The 15,272-nt window shown below is 38.1% G+C and overlaps 6 protein-coding genes and 1 long non-coding RNA gene across 9 annotated transcripts; 5 read left to right on the forward strand and 2 right to left on the reverse strand.

The window, feature by feature from the left end:
• Positions 1 to 514: 514 nt before the first annotated feature.
• LOC126325810 (uncharacterized) lies at positions 515 to 4,389 on the forward strand. Its single transcript, XM_049995289.1, has 4 exons — positions 515 to 2,678; positions 2,829 to 2,942; positions 3,022 to 3,113; positions 3,234 to 4,389. The coding sequence occupies exons 1-4, from the start codon at positions 2,529 to 2,531 to the stop codon at positions 4,075 to 4,077; spliced, it is 1,200 nt and encodes a 399-aa protein (XP_049851246.1). The 5' UTR covers positions 515 to 2,528; the 3' UTR covers positions 4,078 to 4,389.
• Positions 4,390 to 4,651: 262 nt separating this feature from the next.
• On the forward strand, positions 4,652 to 5,812 carry LOC126325806 (60S ribosomal protein L6-like). The gene is made up of 2 exons (XM_049995287.1): positions 4,652 to 4,663; positions 4,956 to 5,812. The coding sequence occupies exon 2, from the start codon at positions 4,976 to 4,978 to the stop codon at positions 5,705 to 5,707; it is 732 nt and encodes a 243-aa protein (XP_049851244.1). The 5' UTR covers positions 4,652 to 4,663; positions 4,956 to 4,975; the 3' UTR covers positions 5,708 to 5,812.
• A 10-nt stretch (positions 5,813 to 5,822) lies between these two features.
• Positions 5,823 to 7,266, forward strand: LOC126325809 (uncharacterized). Its single transcript, XR_007560392.1, has 4 exons — positions 5,823 to 6,162; positions 6,261 to 6,357; positions 6,541 to 6,583; positions 6,652 to 7,266. It is a non-coding gene; the product is annotated as an uncharacterized LOC126325809 (long non-coding RNA).
• On the reverse strand, positions 7,185 to 8,380 carry LOC126325808 (sterol-4-alpha-carboxylate 3-dehydrogenase, decarboxylating-like). The gene is made up of 2 exons (XM_049995288.1): positions 8,247 to 8,380; positions 7,185 to 8,153 (listed from the first exon to the last, which is right to left on the reverse strand). The coding sequence occupies exons 1-2, from the start codon at positions 8,377 to 8,379 to the stop codon at positions 7,210 to 7,212; spliced, it is 1,077 nt and encodes a 358-aa protein (XP_049851245.1). The 5' UTR covers position 8,380; the 3' UTR covers positions 7,185 to 7,209.
• A 55-nt stretch (positions 8,381 to 8,435) lies between these two features.
• On the forward strand, positions 8,436 to 12,110 carry LOC126325861 (homeobox protein 3-like). Of its 3 annotated transcripts, none has more exons than XM_049995362.1 (9): positions 8,436 to 8,560; positions 8,656 to 9,107; positions 9,204 to 9,376; positions 9,440 to 9,529; positions 9,592 to 9,711; positions 9,781 to 10,365; positions 10,425 to 10,491; positions 10,585 to 11,431; positions 11,492 to 12,107. In XM_049995362.1, exons 6-9 carry the CDS (start codon positions 10,261 to 10,263, stop codon positions 11,655 to 11,657), a joined length of 1,185 nt encoding a protein of 394 aa, XP_049851319.1. In that variant the 5' UTR covers positions 8,436 to 8,560; positions 8,656 to 9,107; positions 9,204 to 9,376; positions 9,440 to 9,529; positions 9,592 to 9,711; positions 9,781 to 10,260; the 3' UTR covers positions 11,658 to 12,107. The 3 variants fall into 3 exon arrangements, with proteins under 3 accessions (XP_049851319.1, XP_049851321.1, XP_049851320.1); XM_049995364.1 differs by having other exon boundaries at positions 8,442 to 8,560; positions 11,492 to 12,110; XM_049995363.1 differs by having other exon boundaries at positions 8,460 to 8,560; positions 9,463 to 9,529.
• Positions 12,111 to 12,668: 558 nt separating this feature from the next.
• Positions 12,669 to 14,701, forward strand: LOC126325863 (ribonuclease H2 subunit A-like). Its single transcript, XM_049995367.1, has 4 exons — positions 12,669 to 12,827; positions 12,891 to 12,962; positions 13,023 to 13,149; positions 13,213 to 14,701. Exons 1-4 carry the CDS (start codon positions 12,692 to 12,694, stop codon positions 13,793 to 13,795), a joined length of 918 nt encoding a protein of 305 aa, XP_049851324.1. The 5' UTR covers positions 12,669 to 12,691; the 3' UTR covers positions 13,796 to 14,701.
• LOC126325862 (probable RNA 3'-terminal phosphate cyclase-like protein) lies at positions 13,038 to 15,258 on the reverse strand. Its single transcript, XM_049995365.1, has 4 exons — positions 15,038 to 15,258; positions 14,852 to 14,923; positions 14,744 to 14,787; positions 13,038 to 14,666 (listed from the first exon to the last, which is right to left on the reverse strand). Exons 1-4 carry the CDS (start codon positions 15,156 to 15,158, stop codon positions 13,833 to 13,835), a joined length of 1,071 nt encoding a protein of 356 aa, XP_049851322.1. The 5' UTR covers positions 15,159 to 15,258; the 3' UTR covers positions 13,038 to 13,832.
• Positions 15,259 to 15,272: the final 14 nt, after the last annotated feature.

The following is a 15,272-nucleotide window of genomic DNA, read 5'->3' on the forward strand; positions in this document are numbered from 1 at the left end:
TGCAGATATTAAAGATCTTACACGGCAAAACCAAATGTTACAAAGTGAAGTTGCGCGATTGTACGACGAGAACCAAAAGTTCAAGAACTTATCTGAAACGTAAAAAGAAATGCATAATTTCTGCGTGGGAGATAATACAGACAGACCAAATTCTAGTATTTCATAGAAACACTTGCGTCACTAGAAATAACCAGTGTTCGCAGAATCCCTACACAAAGATAACTAGATAATTTCCGGCTTTCAAATCATTCTAAGTTGGTCTTAGGATAGCTAGATTGCTATCTGTCTTTTATAACTATTCAATACAAAGTTAAAGGTATAAATTCTAGGCATCACTAGATTTTGTTTTTTCAAACGGGGGCTATATCGAACTCTGTAAAAAATGCATCTGGTTAACCGGGGTACTCAGTTTTGTAGTCGTTGCTGAGGTTATGGGATGTCGCCCCCTGATTTTCATACACATTATTTTAGTCAAATCTGGTTTAAAAAATTTTTTTAGGTACAATTCAAAACTACTTCTAAGCTGTTAACAATCTACCATCGTCCTGCAGCAGTCAATTGCTTAGCTGCATAAACCCAATTTGTTACTTCAGTGGCTCGTATCGGTGAATACAAGAGATGGCATTTGAGGCTTATATGAAGTGGTATAACTTAGTATTTGACGTTCTATGAGCTAGAATTATAAATAATTGCATTATATATCTGTCTTCGAAGACGGTAGCTCAGCCAGGACTCAAAAAGATCGAATGATTTGTATACAAAAATGTATGACCAATATGAGCAGTGCAAGCAAGAAAATAACGTAAAAGGAAGCTTTTTTTGTCAGATATCGAGAAGTGGCCTTCTATGACTTTTTACTCTTTAATGGTATTGAATTAATGCGTTCATTATTATAATTACATAATTCAAAATAACGTTTAAATAGTCTCGAATTTTAAATAGCACGTCTATTAAAATATCGCAAAAAGAAAAAAATTAGCAATTCGTTCTTTAGCTAAACAAACATTCTCTTCCAATATTCTATAAATTTTTTCTAGGGTGAAATATAAACTGTTACGTATTTTCGAACTGAGAATTTTATACGCGGACTGAAAAATAGGTTACAAACTGATATTCCCCCTTTTTTTGGACCTGAAGAAAAATGTATCTTCAAAAAAATCGACCTTGTTTTTTAAGATGAAATTCTTTATATAATGTCGTTATTTATTTTTTTTTCTCTACTGGAATCGCGATTAGCATAGCCTAAGTGTATGCCTATGAATTGGCTGAAAATTACGTCCAGCATTAAGATTGATGGCATAAGTACTGATATTCGGCTACCTTCCTTACGACCGCTACCTTCTTGTTCAAACTAAACCCTGAAATGTTTTTTTATGGCCTGTTATTGATGATGTTTTTTTTTGCCGTTTAAAGTAGCTCTAAAAAGCACTATAACTTGCTGTTAGAATTAGGCTCTTTTTTTAGAAAACTGGAAGCAGCTTTTTTCAAATCCGGCAAGTTTAAAAACGATGTATTCCACAACATCACGTAGTCTAATCCTTCGGCTTCGCTATGGTCTTCGCTATATTTAAGTATTTTTTTAGTTCCTTGGACGGTTGATGGTGGATACTGTGTAATGAGTTCAGCCATTTTTCTAGAAGCCATCAAAAGCTCATCTTTATCCTCAAAAACGTGATTAACTAGACCAATTTTTTCAGCTCTTTCAGCAGGTATGTAAGAACTTGTAAAGCAAAGTTCTCGGGCATGACCTCTGCCGACGATGCGAGTAAGTCTTTGCAAAGTCCCTACGTCGGCTACAATTGCCATTTTTGTTTCCAGCACTGAAAACCTTGCATTCCTAGATGCCATTCTAATATCTGCGGCCGTTATCAAATCCACGCCACTCCCCAAGCAATGACCATGAATCGCACATATGACAGGCTTGTTTGTGCTTTGTAAAGCAGAAAAGCTTGCCTGCCAATCTTTTATCATTTTGCTTAATTTTATCCTGCCCTCCATGCTATCGTTACCACTTGCTTACCGGAAGCAAGTTAAGTGGGATACACCCTTTTTTCCTTAGCAGATTTTGTATGCTGAAAGAGAAATCATTCAAACAAGTAAGAGGATAGCGCACCTATAATCCTAGAGCTGGCTTTAAGGTCAAGGCCAACGCTAAAATCAGTTCCCTCAGCCCATATCAAAATAGCGCGAATGTCGGGACTCTGATCAGCTTGGTCTATGCATTTTTGGAAATACACAAAAAATTGCTCGTCCATTTTATTGAGGGCAACTGCTCTGTCCAGGACAACTTCAGCGACATGACCCCTTTTATCTAGCCTAACGTAGCGTTGTATAATATTTTGAAAATCATGTATCTCTGACATAGTAATTCATTAAGAAAAATGAAGGCGCAGGAAGAAAAGCTAAACTAAATATTAAATGGGAATGCATGTTTTCTGAATATAATGTAAAATGCCTTAATAGTAAGAAAAAAAACTGATTGGCAAAATTTTAACGCTAGCTTGTCAATAAGTTAGGACGGTATTACGATGTCTTCCACCGAGATTCAATCCCCAACCGAAGACAAAGTATTAAGGTTCACTTTTACTCTAAATCCAGATAGTACAGTTGATGTAGACTGGAAGTGTAAGATAAAATCCATAGACCCAGATAAAAGGCCTCAAACGAAGCAGGCTTATGTATGCACTCCCTCTCTATTGTGTATATAGGCTTGTGCATGCTTCCGGCACATGCGTTATTGATAAGCGCATATAAGATGTCACTCTGGCATGCGCTTTTTAACATTCGTTGACTAATAACAATTTGTACCATTTTTTGTGCTAACAAAGCAAGGAGGAACCGGTTTTTATAATGTCTTGCAAAAATTGGAAGCCCTCCACTCCGGACCCAGTTTAAATGTTGAGTATGGCTACGAAGACGATGATTTCGTGGTTCCAGAATCGGTATGAAAACATGCTAACTCCTGTACGGTTCGTTCTGCATAAAAAATTTGAACCTATTTTTTAACAGATTTATGAATAGAACAATTCAGACATAGAGAATGATGCTCAGAGTGAAAATGAATGTAATGATTTTTATGTGAACGCTGGTAATAACATAGAAAATAAAAAAAAGTATGTTCAGAACTTGTGATCTATTCAGTCAGTATTTCGATACTTCCCACTTAATGCATAATAGCTATTTTTTATCATTAGTAGAGCAATTGATAACCTAGTTATTTTTTCATTTATTAGAAAGCATAACTATACCTCAGACGAAGAAATCGACAATTCGGATTCCGATGAAGAGCCAGCAGCAAAACGCGCTAAGCATGGCGAATTAGAAGAATGTCATGTCTTGGCTCCTGAAGTCGAAGAATGCATCCAAGAGCTAGAAAAAGCCTGGAACTCTGATTATTCTGATACGACTAAAGGTAGACCAGGTCGTTTCCCACCAGAACTGGAACCGTTACTTTTGCGCGTCGCTCAGACCGCCATTAATAATAACAAAAATAAATTCATAACAAAAAAAGTTGTTGAACGAGTTTACGAGATTACTGGGTTTGCTACAACTACGCTCAAACCCCGAATGAAGGAGCTCATTAAGCGCTCTGAGAATAACGAACTTGTTACCCCATCTACAGAGCATATCGCCAATGTGGTTGATATAACACGAAATGTGGTACAAAAAGTGAAGGATGAAATAAAAGCTGTCTTAGAAGGGAATTCAGACCCAGAGGTCGAGCTGAATAACATGAAAAATACCAGAATTGCTAAGTTGAAGAAGGACCTGTGCCAAGTTGATCCAGAATTGGTCTGGAACCAAGACATTCGAATGACTATAATTGAGCTTTCTTTTATCGAAGATACAATCATCGAACATAGACAGGGCACCTCAAATAATAGCTCATTCCGCGCTTTAAAAAGCGCTCTTTATACCGATCTTTCTTCGTTATGGCCGGAAGGTAAAATGAATAATAACAAGCTAACAGGCATGGTTGCTACAGCCAAAAACAAGTTGAAAAGATTTGAGGATTATTCAATGTTCGGTGGTTCTTCAATTTCGCAAACAACGCCCCCAAAAACGTCCTCATTGTAAAAATCAAGGCCATCAAGAGTGAAATCGACGTTACTATTGATCAAAAAACATTCTAGAATGTTTTGATCCTGAAAAGCGAATTTTTCGGTTTTGCATTTTTTTTAGAAAGGAGAAAGAAAATGTTGAAATTGACCTCTATATAATGGCAGACTGATGCGTGTTATTTATGCTTGCTGAAAAGCTATGCAGACATTCCTTAGTATACTAAATGCCGGTCAAAGATTACAAAAAATTTTTGATGCGGCTTGACAGAGGATTTTGTGGAGGAGGGCCTACTATAAAAATAGCTCTATATAATACATCTATACAAAAGGAAAACTTAAGTCGTAAATTTTAATGTGTACTTGCGTACAGCTAAAAAAAAAATTAGGCGTTCTCAGATACTTTTCTCAGAAATGCCTGTCTGATTCACTGAATAGCTATTGCTCTGATCCAATAGCAAATATTATTATGTCATTTTTTTGGTAGGTGAGACCATCTAGAAATCAAGGGACTTTAGATTCTCTAAGACCGAATATGAGAAAATATATTTTTTGCTGTTTTTAAAATCTTCTTTTACATCTTCATCATTCTTCTTTTTGGTGTCGTACGAATTTGAAGTTTTAGTTGTTTTGTGAATCTGTTTTATATACCGGTCTATTTTGGCGGAAAGAGGATTGAATTTTGATTTCTTGATTTGGCGATAATAACCCTTCTCTGCCCTTTGTGCTCGTAAATTTTTTTTTGTTTATATCCACCTTCCAATAATACAGAGAGAGCAACTCGTATCAGAACAAATGAAATTAGCTTATGCTCTCTATGCGCAAATCTAGTTTTGATCAGTATTCTAACCAACTTTTTTATTTTATAATATACATACATATTTGGTCCTTATGTAGATCGTATTTTGTCTCAAGAAATGGCTGCAGCCGATGTTAGTATGCAAGGTACATCAGACGCCTCAGTAAAGCAGCAAGGCCAGGCTGAGAAAAGTCATATAACAAGCAAAAAAGAGTATGTTTTGGTCAAGAAGGATCGTCATGGAAATTCTATTGTCTACTATAAAAAATCTATCCCTTCAACTTCACCTGCTAAGGAGGACAAGATGCAAATAGACGAAGATGCATCCCCTGTTAAAAAAAAGATAAAGACTAAAGTCTATCCAAAAGTCAAGCTTCGCCCCTCGATTACTCCTGGTACGGTTTTGATTATTCTCAAGGGAAAATATAGTGCAAAACGCGTCATTTTCTTGAAACAGTTAGAATCAGGCTACCTTGCGGTCACCGGTCCTAAGAAGCTAAATGGTGTTCCAATCTACCGAATCGACCAAACTTACGTAATTGCTACGTCGACCAAGATTGATATATCGAATGTCAAACTTCCATTGCGCCTTAACGATGACCTGTTTAAAAAACTGCCCTCTTACGATAGGTTAAGTGCCTATGCAAAGATAAGCGAGGAGAAACAAGAGGCACTCAAGACACTTTTTTTGAAAAAGAAGAAGCAAGCTCTTCGAGTCCAAGCGCGCATTCAAAAATATGTGGACAAGCAGGTTATTTCTGCTGTAGACAGCGTTCCGAAACTTTCTAAGTACCTTTCACTGCCATTCAACCTTGGACCTGGCATATATCCACACAGGATAAAGTTTTGATTGTATTTCTCCTAAAAATTAATTTTTGAGAAGACAGCATATACTTGATGTGTATGTATGAGAGGATATATAATAATTCATTATACAAATTAAGTTTTCTGTGTGCCCACATTTCATGTCCTATCTCTCAGATATTAGTTAGTAGTCACCACTATAGGCTCTTTATCCGAGTGCTTCCTCTTTAGAGCAATCTGTTATCTTGCTTCGAAAAAGACTTTTAAACATCAAATTAGGCACAAAAATATTCATTAGGTGCTTGCTATTTTCTCGACTTTCTATCCCCTTTCTAGCGCGTTATCTACAAATAAAGCTCTCCTCATAGCCAAATGTCTGGGCAAAACCAATATATGGATTCTGCGCAGTCTTATCCCCAAGGGAAGACAGATTCTTTCGATAATTCCTCCGCTAATACCCGCCCAGGTACCACTCTCGAAGAACCGGTTCACGTTACCCTAGTACGTGTAACGTGCTATATTACGTGCAGTAGGGCTGGCAAGCTAATTTTGCTTTATGCCTTTTTTCTTATCTTTCTTTTTTTGATACTACCAATTAGTGGAGAGATGTTCGAATGATCCTTGTCAAGCTAAAACATGTACTCGCTCCGAAATTTTGGTTGAAACATAGTAAAGGTGCTGAAGTACTTCGAGATTGTATGTGTGTATATTTTAGACTCCTAGGGCTTCTGCCCACGCATCATGTGTGTTGATGTGTAATGGGCGTATATCACAAGGACATCACGAATGGGGTGTGTGTCACTCTATATCGAGATCCTAGATCTTTCAAAGAAATACTATAATTTCTCTCTTTCTATTGTTGACTTTAAAAAATCTTAGGGGATCTATGGGGGCCTCTGCTCATTAGCCTCTTGTTAGCCATGTATGTGCTGGTTTTTGCAAAAAATCGCATATTTCGACCAGAGAGACTAACAATAATTACATTATTAGAACATTATCTTCTATGTCAAAATCAAATACTTCTCTCGTATTTTCTGTTGGCTTTCTACTTCCTTGGATCGGGGCTTTTTTTATAACCGGAAACACAATTTTACTAGGTGGAACTATCAGTTTTTTTCAGGCAGTTAGTTTGTTGTGTTACTGTACTTTTCCGTTATCGCTTGCCTCGTTCGTATTACTTATTTTCAGTTGGATATGGAAAAGCCCATCTATCACTCTCAACGTCTTCCGAGTTATTATCAGTACCATCGCCATGCTCTGGAGCACTTTATCAAGCATCGAGTTTTTTAGTGGTATTGTAGCCTATGGCCGCAGAGCGCTCGCGGTTTATCCATTGTTGCTTATGTACACATTTATTTGGTGGATGATTTTGAAATCGAGCACACCCGTCTCAGCTTCCCCTTCCTAGCCGCGTAAATGTGCCTGCTAATCTTATACATATGAATTTTCAGTTTGTGCTAATCGTCTCGCCTTCGACGCAGCTATCAATATATACACAACTCAGGCAGATAAAAATGGACAAATTGGAAGCAAAGAAATTTTGTGTTTTTATATAAAAAATATTCGTATGAAAAATGCCAACAGCATTATGACTAGCACTACCGAGACGACTGAGAATTTAATTGTCTTCAGTGCGCCACATTTTATCTGCTCTTTGATAGTTTCACGGATAGCCTCTTCCATGGTATATGTTGGAGTCCAGCCTAACATTTTTTTCGCTTTTTCACTGGAGTAAATTCGGTTTTGTTGTATATATTCTATGTTGTGTGTGTTAAATAAATGACAGTTTTTGGAGTAAATTTTGACGAAAAAGGAAGCGAAGGCTAGAGGCAATCTGATTAGCTCAGAAGAAATACAAATAAGTGGCTTTTCTCTACCTAGCTCTTTTGCGATAATTTCAATCACAGTCTTAAATGGCAAAGAGCCACCACTCAAAATGTAGGTCTGATTTTTGCCCTTCGCATCATCAATCACCATACAAATACCTTTAACAACATCAGATAGGTGTGTGAAAGTTAACCTTTTAGAAGTCTCTTGTCGAGAGGCAGGATAGAAAACGAAGAGCCCAAGATTAACAGCCCAGAAGAGTTGGTAAAGCACACCAAAGCTTTTTGGTGTAATGATGGCGCTCGGTCTCAGAATGGTGTAACTCATTGTTGATAACGCACAGATGTTCTTTAGTTCTTCTTCGGCCAAAATTTTGCTTTTACCATACTCATTGCATGCGTGATAGGCAGTCAACTCGTCTGCCGGCTCGGTTCCCGTGGGGGCGATTACTTCAGTAGTAGAGATATGAACAAAATGACGAATGCCAGCTTCGATGGCCGCGCGTACGAGTACAACAGTCAACTCCGTGTTGGTTCTGTAAGATAGTTCCACCTTCTTAGGATAGAATTCCATATTCGAGGCACAGTGAATGACCTCGTCGAACCTTTCAAGAATGGCTTTTAATGGTGAAATTTTGAATAGATTCGCCTTAACTACAGGTACATCTAGCGTTTTCTGGTTGGTTAGAGATTGGCTTAATGTGTAGATGAAATATTTTGTGCAAATATAAAAACAGAGATATTGGCATTTTTGTGTACCTGGCGGAACCATCTTCTCATCGGCCCCTTCTTGTAATAGAGCGGTTACTTTTTTTTCCTTAGCAACCAATGAGTGAATAACTTCCAACCCCAAAATGCTTTCACACCCAGTTACTATAATACCCCGGCTCATTTTCAAATGGTTATCATCTTTCTCTCACTTTAATAATATTATGTATTTTTTTATTTCTTCCAACATTCAATAACAGTAATATGAATATCAGCTTGTACTCCAGTTTGCTGAACATTCGACATTACAGATTAGATCTCCGATTCAACCGTCAGAATAAACGGCACTACCAGCTCAGGTTAAAGTACATATGTAGCCTCATTAGTCACACACATCTTTCCTACGCAAAGTGTCTTCTTGTTTCGAATAACATCGGTAACACCCATATTTTCTCCTCAGCTCACATCCTAATTCACGTAAATCGCCTGCTATTACTGATAGACTACGCCAGCCTCTAAATATAAGGGCCAATGCAACTATTGATAAGTTTGCCTCAAAACGACTTTACACAACGACGAAAAGCTTGCAAATTCCTCAAAGTGCTAACCCTCTTCTCGAGAATGCGGTCCTCCCAATAGATTCTGCGGCTTTGGAAACTAATATTTACCCCAAAATTTTGGATCCTTCTCTGCTCCCTTTCTCTCCTGATGTGTTACCTGCACATATTTGGTTCTTTATTCAAGAGGAGCTCTGGATTCCAATTTGGGCGGCTATCGCGCTTACTACCCTGTCCATCCGAATATTGGCTTTACCTGTTTTTATTTATCAGGTGAGAAACATGGCTATTCTAAGGATGCTTTCTCCTAAGATTCAGATGATAAAAACCCACATAAACCAAAGCAAATACAAAGGTACTTGCTTCTTAAAACAGAGGACTCTCAATTAGGCGCCTATATTAATTTTTTTTAGCTAATTTTTTTTTGGGGCCCGATATTTTTACGTCAAAGATGACTTGGTAATGACGAAATATTGGAAGGATCAACTCAACATGCTATATAAAATCTACCAAGTGTCGCCTCTTAAAAACTTTACCAGTCTAATTGTAACACTACCGTTGAATGCAGCACAATTTCTAGCAGCGAGGTTCTTGATAGTCCATGCTCCAGAGTTATTATCTGAGGTGTGTAGCCCAGTTTGAAGTTTTTGTTCTCTGATACAAGAGACACTGATAATCTGTTTTCAGCCTGCTCCTTTTTGGTTTAATAGCCTAACTTCCGTCGACACCTACTTTTTACCAGCCATCTACGTCATCCTCCAGCTATCAATTCTTGCCGTACGCAAATCTTTTTAAACCTGATTTTTTATGGCCAAGTATATTCACTTAATGCTATCTAGGTAAATCTGCCCGCACATACTATTGCGCTGGGAAAACTAGGCATTATTCCGACTTATTTAAAATTGGGTCTGGCTATTTATGTTTTAGTGTTGGCGTTTCTTGCTACTAAAATACCAGTTGTATGTGTAACAAATTGAATTTTTGCATATATCTTTGAATCATACTGATAATAACGCCTATTCCGCTAGATTATGGCCGCCATTTGGATTCCATCTATGTTATTTACTCTAATATCAGGCGTTTTATTTCGGTTACCAACTGTTTGTGGAATTTTTAGCGTTGCACTACAGCTTCCCACTAAAAGGCCTCAGAGTCTACCTCCACCACCTCCGAGGCCTTCGCATGACTACCGAACAGGGTTGTTGTCAACAACAGAAAAGATACCGAAGTAAATGGTGGCCATGTCTAGAGGATCCAATAAATTTATTTATGTAAAAGCCTAATTTTTCTGTCCACAGATAGGATGAGAAAGCATGAAGCATGCTTACACTTGTAATTATTTCTAACTTTACGATCTTACACATAGAAACATGGATCCACCTATTTTAAGAACACCTGATAGATAACAGTATATTTTTTTCGGGTATTGAAAAGATTCATTTGCACAAAGTGGCTTTTTCATATTTATACATCTGGCTACAGACATTTTTATCTGTCTCTTTTGAGTGATGAGCCATTGGGATAACATTCCAACCTCGGATTACAAACACTTGGACACTTTAGACATAGATTACGCTCATCTTGCTTCAAACTGCAAAATCAAGATGCAAACGGTATATACTCTTCCCTGATTTTAATAAATCAAAGAAAGCACTAATACGTTTGTTTCTAGCCTGAAATAACTGCTTCTAAAACAGATTTTCCTCTGAATAAATTTGACGTCTCTAGCAAGAGTTTTGGTACAGTATAGAGTTTAAATTCGATTTGCAAATAATCTGGATCTCCTGACTGAGATTTTTACTGCAACGTTTTTCATGAAATGTTTGCTAAAGATTTTTTACCTACATCCGAATCTAGTGTGTATAATAATTTTCAAAAAATACAAAGTTATAATCCCTCTATGAAACTTAACCAACCTGATGCTGGACAAACTGGATACGCATGTGCAGCGTCGAATTACAACCAAAGCAATTTTTCCCTAACTGATCAAAATGACTTTTTTTGCATGGATCCAAATAAACTGAACGACATCAGCGATTTTTCGGACATGGCTTACCAGTCTATTTCCACTGACTATTATGACACAGAATTTTCTAGCACGAACTTTGGATACGAAAATTGTCTCGAAGAAGATGAGAAATTAAAAACCAAATTGCTCGAGTTAATACTCATCTGCAAAAGGAATTTGCAGCAATTGGTAGAGCCACCTGCATTTGCTAAGCCACTTACGCATGACCTGAACCTTGATTTCCTGCTTGATAGGCTTTTGATAACACCTCGAGAACTAGCAACTGATGCCTCTAATTTTTCGGTTCAGAAATTTGCAAAAACACTGGAAACCCTCAAATCTTGGTATCGCATAGAACAGAAAAACCTCGTGTTTGTGTGTAAACAATTCGTTTCGTGGATACTGCATTCAATGCAGCCATCAATTAGACAGGGCCTCATTAGTATCGAAGAAGTCAAAAAAAAATGTGCATTGATGGCTTCTCGATTTGACATTTTGAGACTGAATCTCTATAATTCTATCACACAGGTCATCATTTTACTTTACGAGAAGTATGGCCTGAATAACAGGAAGCGGAGGCAACTACCAAACACTTCCACTAGCGTATTATGTGAATGGCTTGACTCGCACATAGACAATCCTTACCCTACGGATTCTGAAAAACTAAAACTGTACGCACGGACAACACCTTAGGCGACAACTAAATAAAAAAATAACATTTCTATTTGTAGGAGCAAAATGTCGTCTCTATCTCCAGTTCAAATAAATACTTGGTTCGGAAACAAGCGCGTGAGGGATCCTAGACTTAATCTGAACAGAAAGGGATCAAACTACGGCCAAAACGATAGTTCACCTGCATTCTGTCAAAGTCCAGAATCTGACTCGCTGTCTCGATAATTTTTGAAATTACAGATATCTTTCAGACGGACAGGATATTTGTAAATGCTAATTCAAATACTCAGTGATTTAATTTGTATTTTCAACTTCCAGGAGCAATTGATGCAAGAGTCGCAAAATAATTAAAACTCAAACTTTGTTGGCATAGACGTCTTTAAGCTTTTCTTTCTGGCAAGTCGAGACTCTAAAGAATTATAATAACTGAGAAGATGCCAATACTGATTCTTTGCTTCTGCAAGTTTTTCCGTAAGCATGTTGCACTGTGTGTAATTCTGTATCTCTCGCTCTATATCTAATTGATTTTTGATAGCCTCGTTTATCGAGTTAGCCAGGCGAATATTCGCATTGATAAGCTGCTGTTTTTTGGTCAAAAAATTTTTTTGTTCTAGCCGATCTAGAAGTGTTTTTTCTTTTTCTTTAAGCTGTTGAATTTCAGTGTTCAATTGAGCCAGTTCTTCATAATACGCCGATTCCATTGACTCATAGTAACTAACACCTCGAATTTCGGAAGCTTCGTGTTTAATTTGAATGATAGAACTCAGAGCATTCTTGAGTTCCTTTTCTGCCTCCATTCGCTCTCTTTGCGCATCTTGCAACTTGCTCTTCTTGAGATTTAGTATAGCGCGTTGATCTTCGATTTCGGACTCTGCAGTGAGGTATTTGCTTGATTTTTCTGTTAGCGTTGCAAAATAGGCACCAGTGAGACTGAGCTAGCCTTGTACCACATGAGCTCGCACCTAGATTCCTCTAATATAAGATTTTTTAGCTCTTCGACCTCATTTTCAGTTTCAGAGATAGCTTTGGTAGTGACTAAAATGCATAGCACAATTTGTGTCAGCTACTTATAGAAAAAAATACTTGAAGTGCTAGGAGGTACGGACGAGATTGGCTATGGATCTCCTGATCTAATTGTTTGCGTATGGTATCATATTCCTCTTGAATAGCAGTGATTTGGCTAAAAATACCATCCATATGCACGCAAAGAAATAACTAAAAATTAAAGCCAGTTTTTTTGTCATCAGCTCCTATCAATAATGTCATTCGCTGATAAATCGGCCCACCAGTGGCAAAACTGGATGCAGTTGGATTACCAGCTCGAAAAATTTTATGACTTTAATAACAGGCCTGTTTGTGTGGGAATTGATGAGGCTGGCCGAGGACCAGTTTTAGGTACAACATCTTTGTAACATGTCATGATACGCTCAAACTAACACAAGATCTATTGAAATTCAGGCCCTATGGTATATGCGGCCACTTTCTGTGCAGTCGAGGACAAGAATTTGGTTTCTCAATATGGATATCAAGGTACGATCTGATTAATTTTTTTTTTTCGTGTTACTTACCCGAGGTGCGATCTAAACCAAGATTCCAAGCAGCTTACACCAAGCAAGAGAGAAAGTTTATTTAAAACATTGGAATCTGGAATTGTCAGAATTGGCTACATTATTTCGGTCATAACAGCAGAAGAAATTTGCGGTCTCATGACGAATAAGTATGTTTTTTTTTTGCGCGTTTTGTGCGTTTTGTTTTGACCATCTTTTAATTCCTCTCATAGAGTGCCTACCAACTTGAACGAAATTTCGCATCAGGCTGCTATGAATCTATTAAACAAGATAGTTGAAAATGGTTCGAATGTGCAGGAGGTTTATGTTGATACAGTAGGTAATCCAGAAAAATACGCATCAAAGATAAGACAATCTTTCCCAACGATAAGCAACGTGGTTGTTTCAAAACGGGCTGATGCACTTTATTCGATTGTTTCTTCCGCTAGTGTCTGTGCAAAGGTGGTTCGGGACCAAGTGTTGGATCGCTGGACATTTTCTGGATCTGAGGCATTAAACAAAGACCGAGATTGGGGATCTGGATATCCGAGCGACCCCAAGACAAAACTTTGGATGAAACGGAACTTCAATCCGATATTTGGGTTTCCTAATGTTGTACGCTTTTCATGGAAGCCCTGCATGGATATGATAGATCAGTTGGCCGTTCCGGTGAAGTGGAGAGATGAGATAGAATCGGACTGCACTGAGGCAACTTCGTCGAAATGTTTTGATCGCAATACAGTCAATAGAAATGGATTAGGGTCCAGATTTTGTTTTTTCGCGAGAAATGATATGGAATTGGCCTGCGATTTTTAAAGAACGCGCTGTAGGAGGGTGCATCATTAACGGATGTTTAGAATGTCTTTTTGCCTAGATTGGTATATCCGGTTCCCAAGCAGGTCAAGATGGATGTTTTGCTCTCTGGATCTGGCTCGATTTTGAATGTGACTCCAAAAAATTGTTTGATGTGCCTCAGAAATTGTATGGTCCACTGAGAAAGCTTTCCGAGTCTGATCGTGCTCACATCTGGAGCAAGAGCCATCAAAAAGACCATTGTACCCTGGTTGGTTGAATCGACACATCCCCTCCTGAGCAACTCCATCATGAAAAAATTGGTTACTTGTTCCACAAACTCCTCTGGAACCTGACGAGATTGAGCCATCATTTCGTAAGATAAAAAACATCCTGTTGTTGTTTCGGCTACGAGCATCAGTCCATAACCTGGAGAATTCCCCCCATCCTTTTCTCCATTAATGTCAGCATATATATATATGTCAGGACAATACTCGCCCAGAATTTCGCGGGACTTTTGAATTATTCGGTTTGACACATGACCAGAAACTCTTGCAGTATAAGCGACTCCCCGAATTCTCCTAATCTTGCCATCGTCGATCAGCCGGATCGGTTTCAAGGTCTTCACAATGGAGCAAACAAACCGCACTGCACCTCCACCTTTCGGAGGTGCACCTCGTTTGAGAACCTTTATACTTGCCTCCTCGATGGCGAAGTGCTTCAAATTATTCAGTGTGACGTGATGAGCAGTGTCAACGGAAATGTCCAGATTATCGCTATGATTGGTAATCCCCTTCAGCAAAGCGTTAACTGGCGCCTTAGAGAAAGGCGCAATGCAAATCAAGCCCTCTAAAAAATATCCAATCCCTCTTTCCGTCCCACAGTCATGCTCAATCTAGAGACAAATAGAGTTGTTAGGGAAAGACGAGAGAGAAACAGCAATTCGAACTTTTATAACTTGCATCCATTTACCTTTCCCCCGGTCACGATACCAGGCTTATAATACACACAAGTTCCTTCAGTGAAAAATTTTTTTTAGATTAAGGAAACACTTTTTGGTATAAAAGTCGGGCTGCCTACCTGTGGTGTTGATCTCTATTTTACACCCGTTACTTATCTTTTCTAGCAATTTCAAAAATGACACCTCATACTCTTGTTACCCGTATAAAAGAAAGTTAATACACAAATTTGAATCAAACGGACTTCTTCTGTTTCACCAGCCACCTTTAAATGCCGGCAAAACATGTAAACAATTTTTGAAAGTACCTTTCAGTCCCGGATTTTGAGTTTTAGTCCGAATGTTTTTGATAGATATAGCCCTAAATGACAATGTCGCACAAACAAGTCGCTGTCGAAGACAACTCGCACCCTCGAACTGTAAGACCATTCTAGATGAACCAAATAGCCGAATTCGAAGGTATCTCCAAGAACCAAAAAGAGCTTTAACCAGTCGGAATCCTAGACAAGTCGTCAATTATGAAAAATATTAAAAAAAAAAATT

This window comes from Schistocerca gregaria, unplaced genomic scaffold (genome assembly GCF_023897955.1).
Source record: "Schistocerca gregaria isolate iqSchGreg1 unplaced genomic scaffold, iqSchGreg1.2 ptg000946l, whole genome shotgun sequence".
NCBI lineage: Eukaryota > Metazoa > Arthropoda > Insecta > Orthoptera > Acrididae > Schistocerca > Schistocerca gregaria.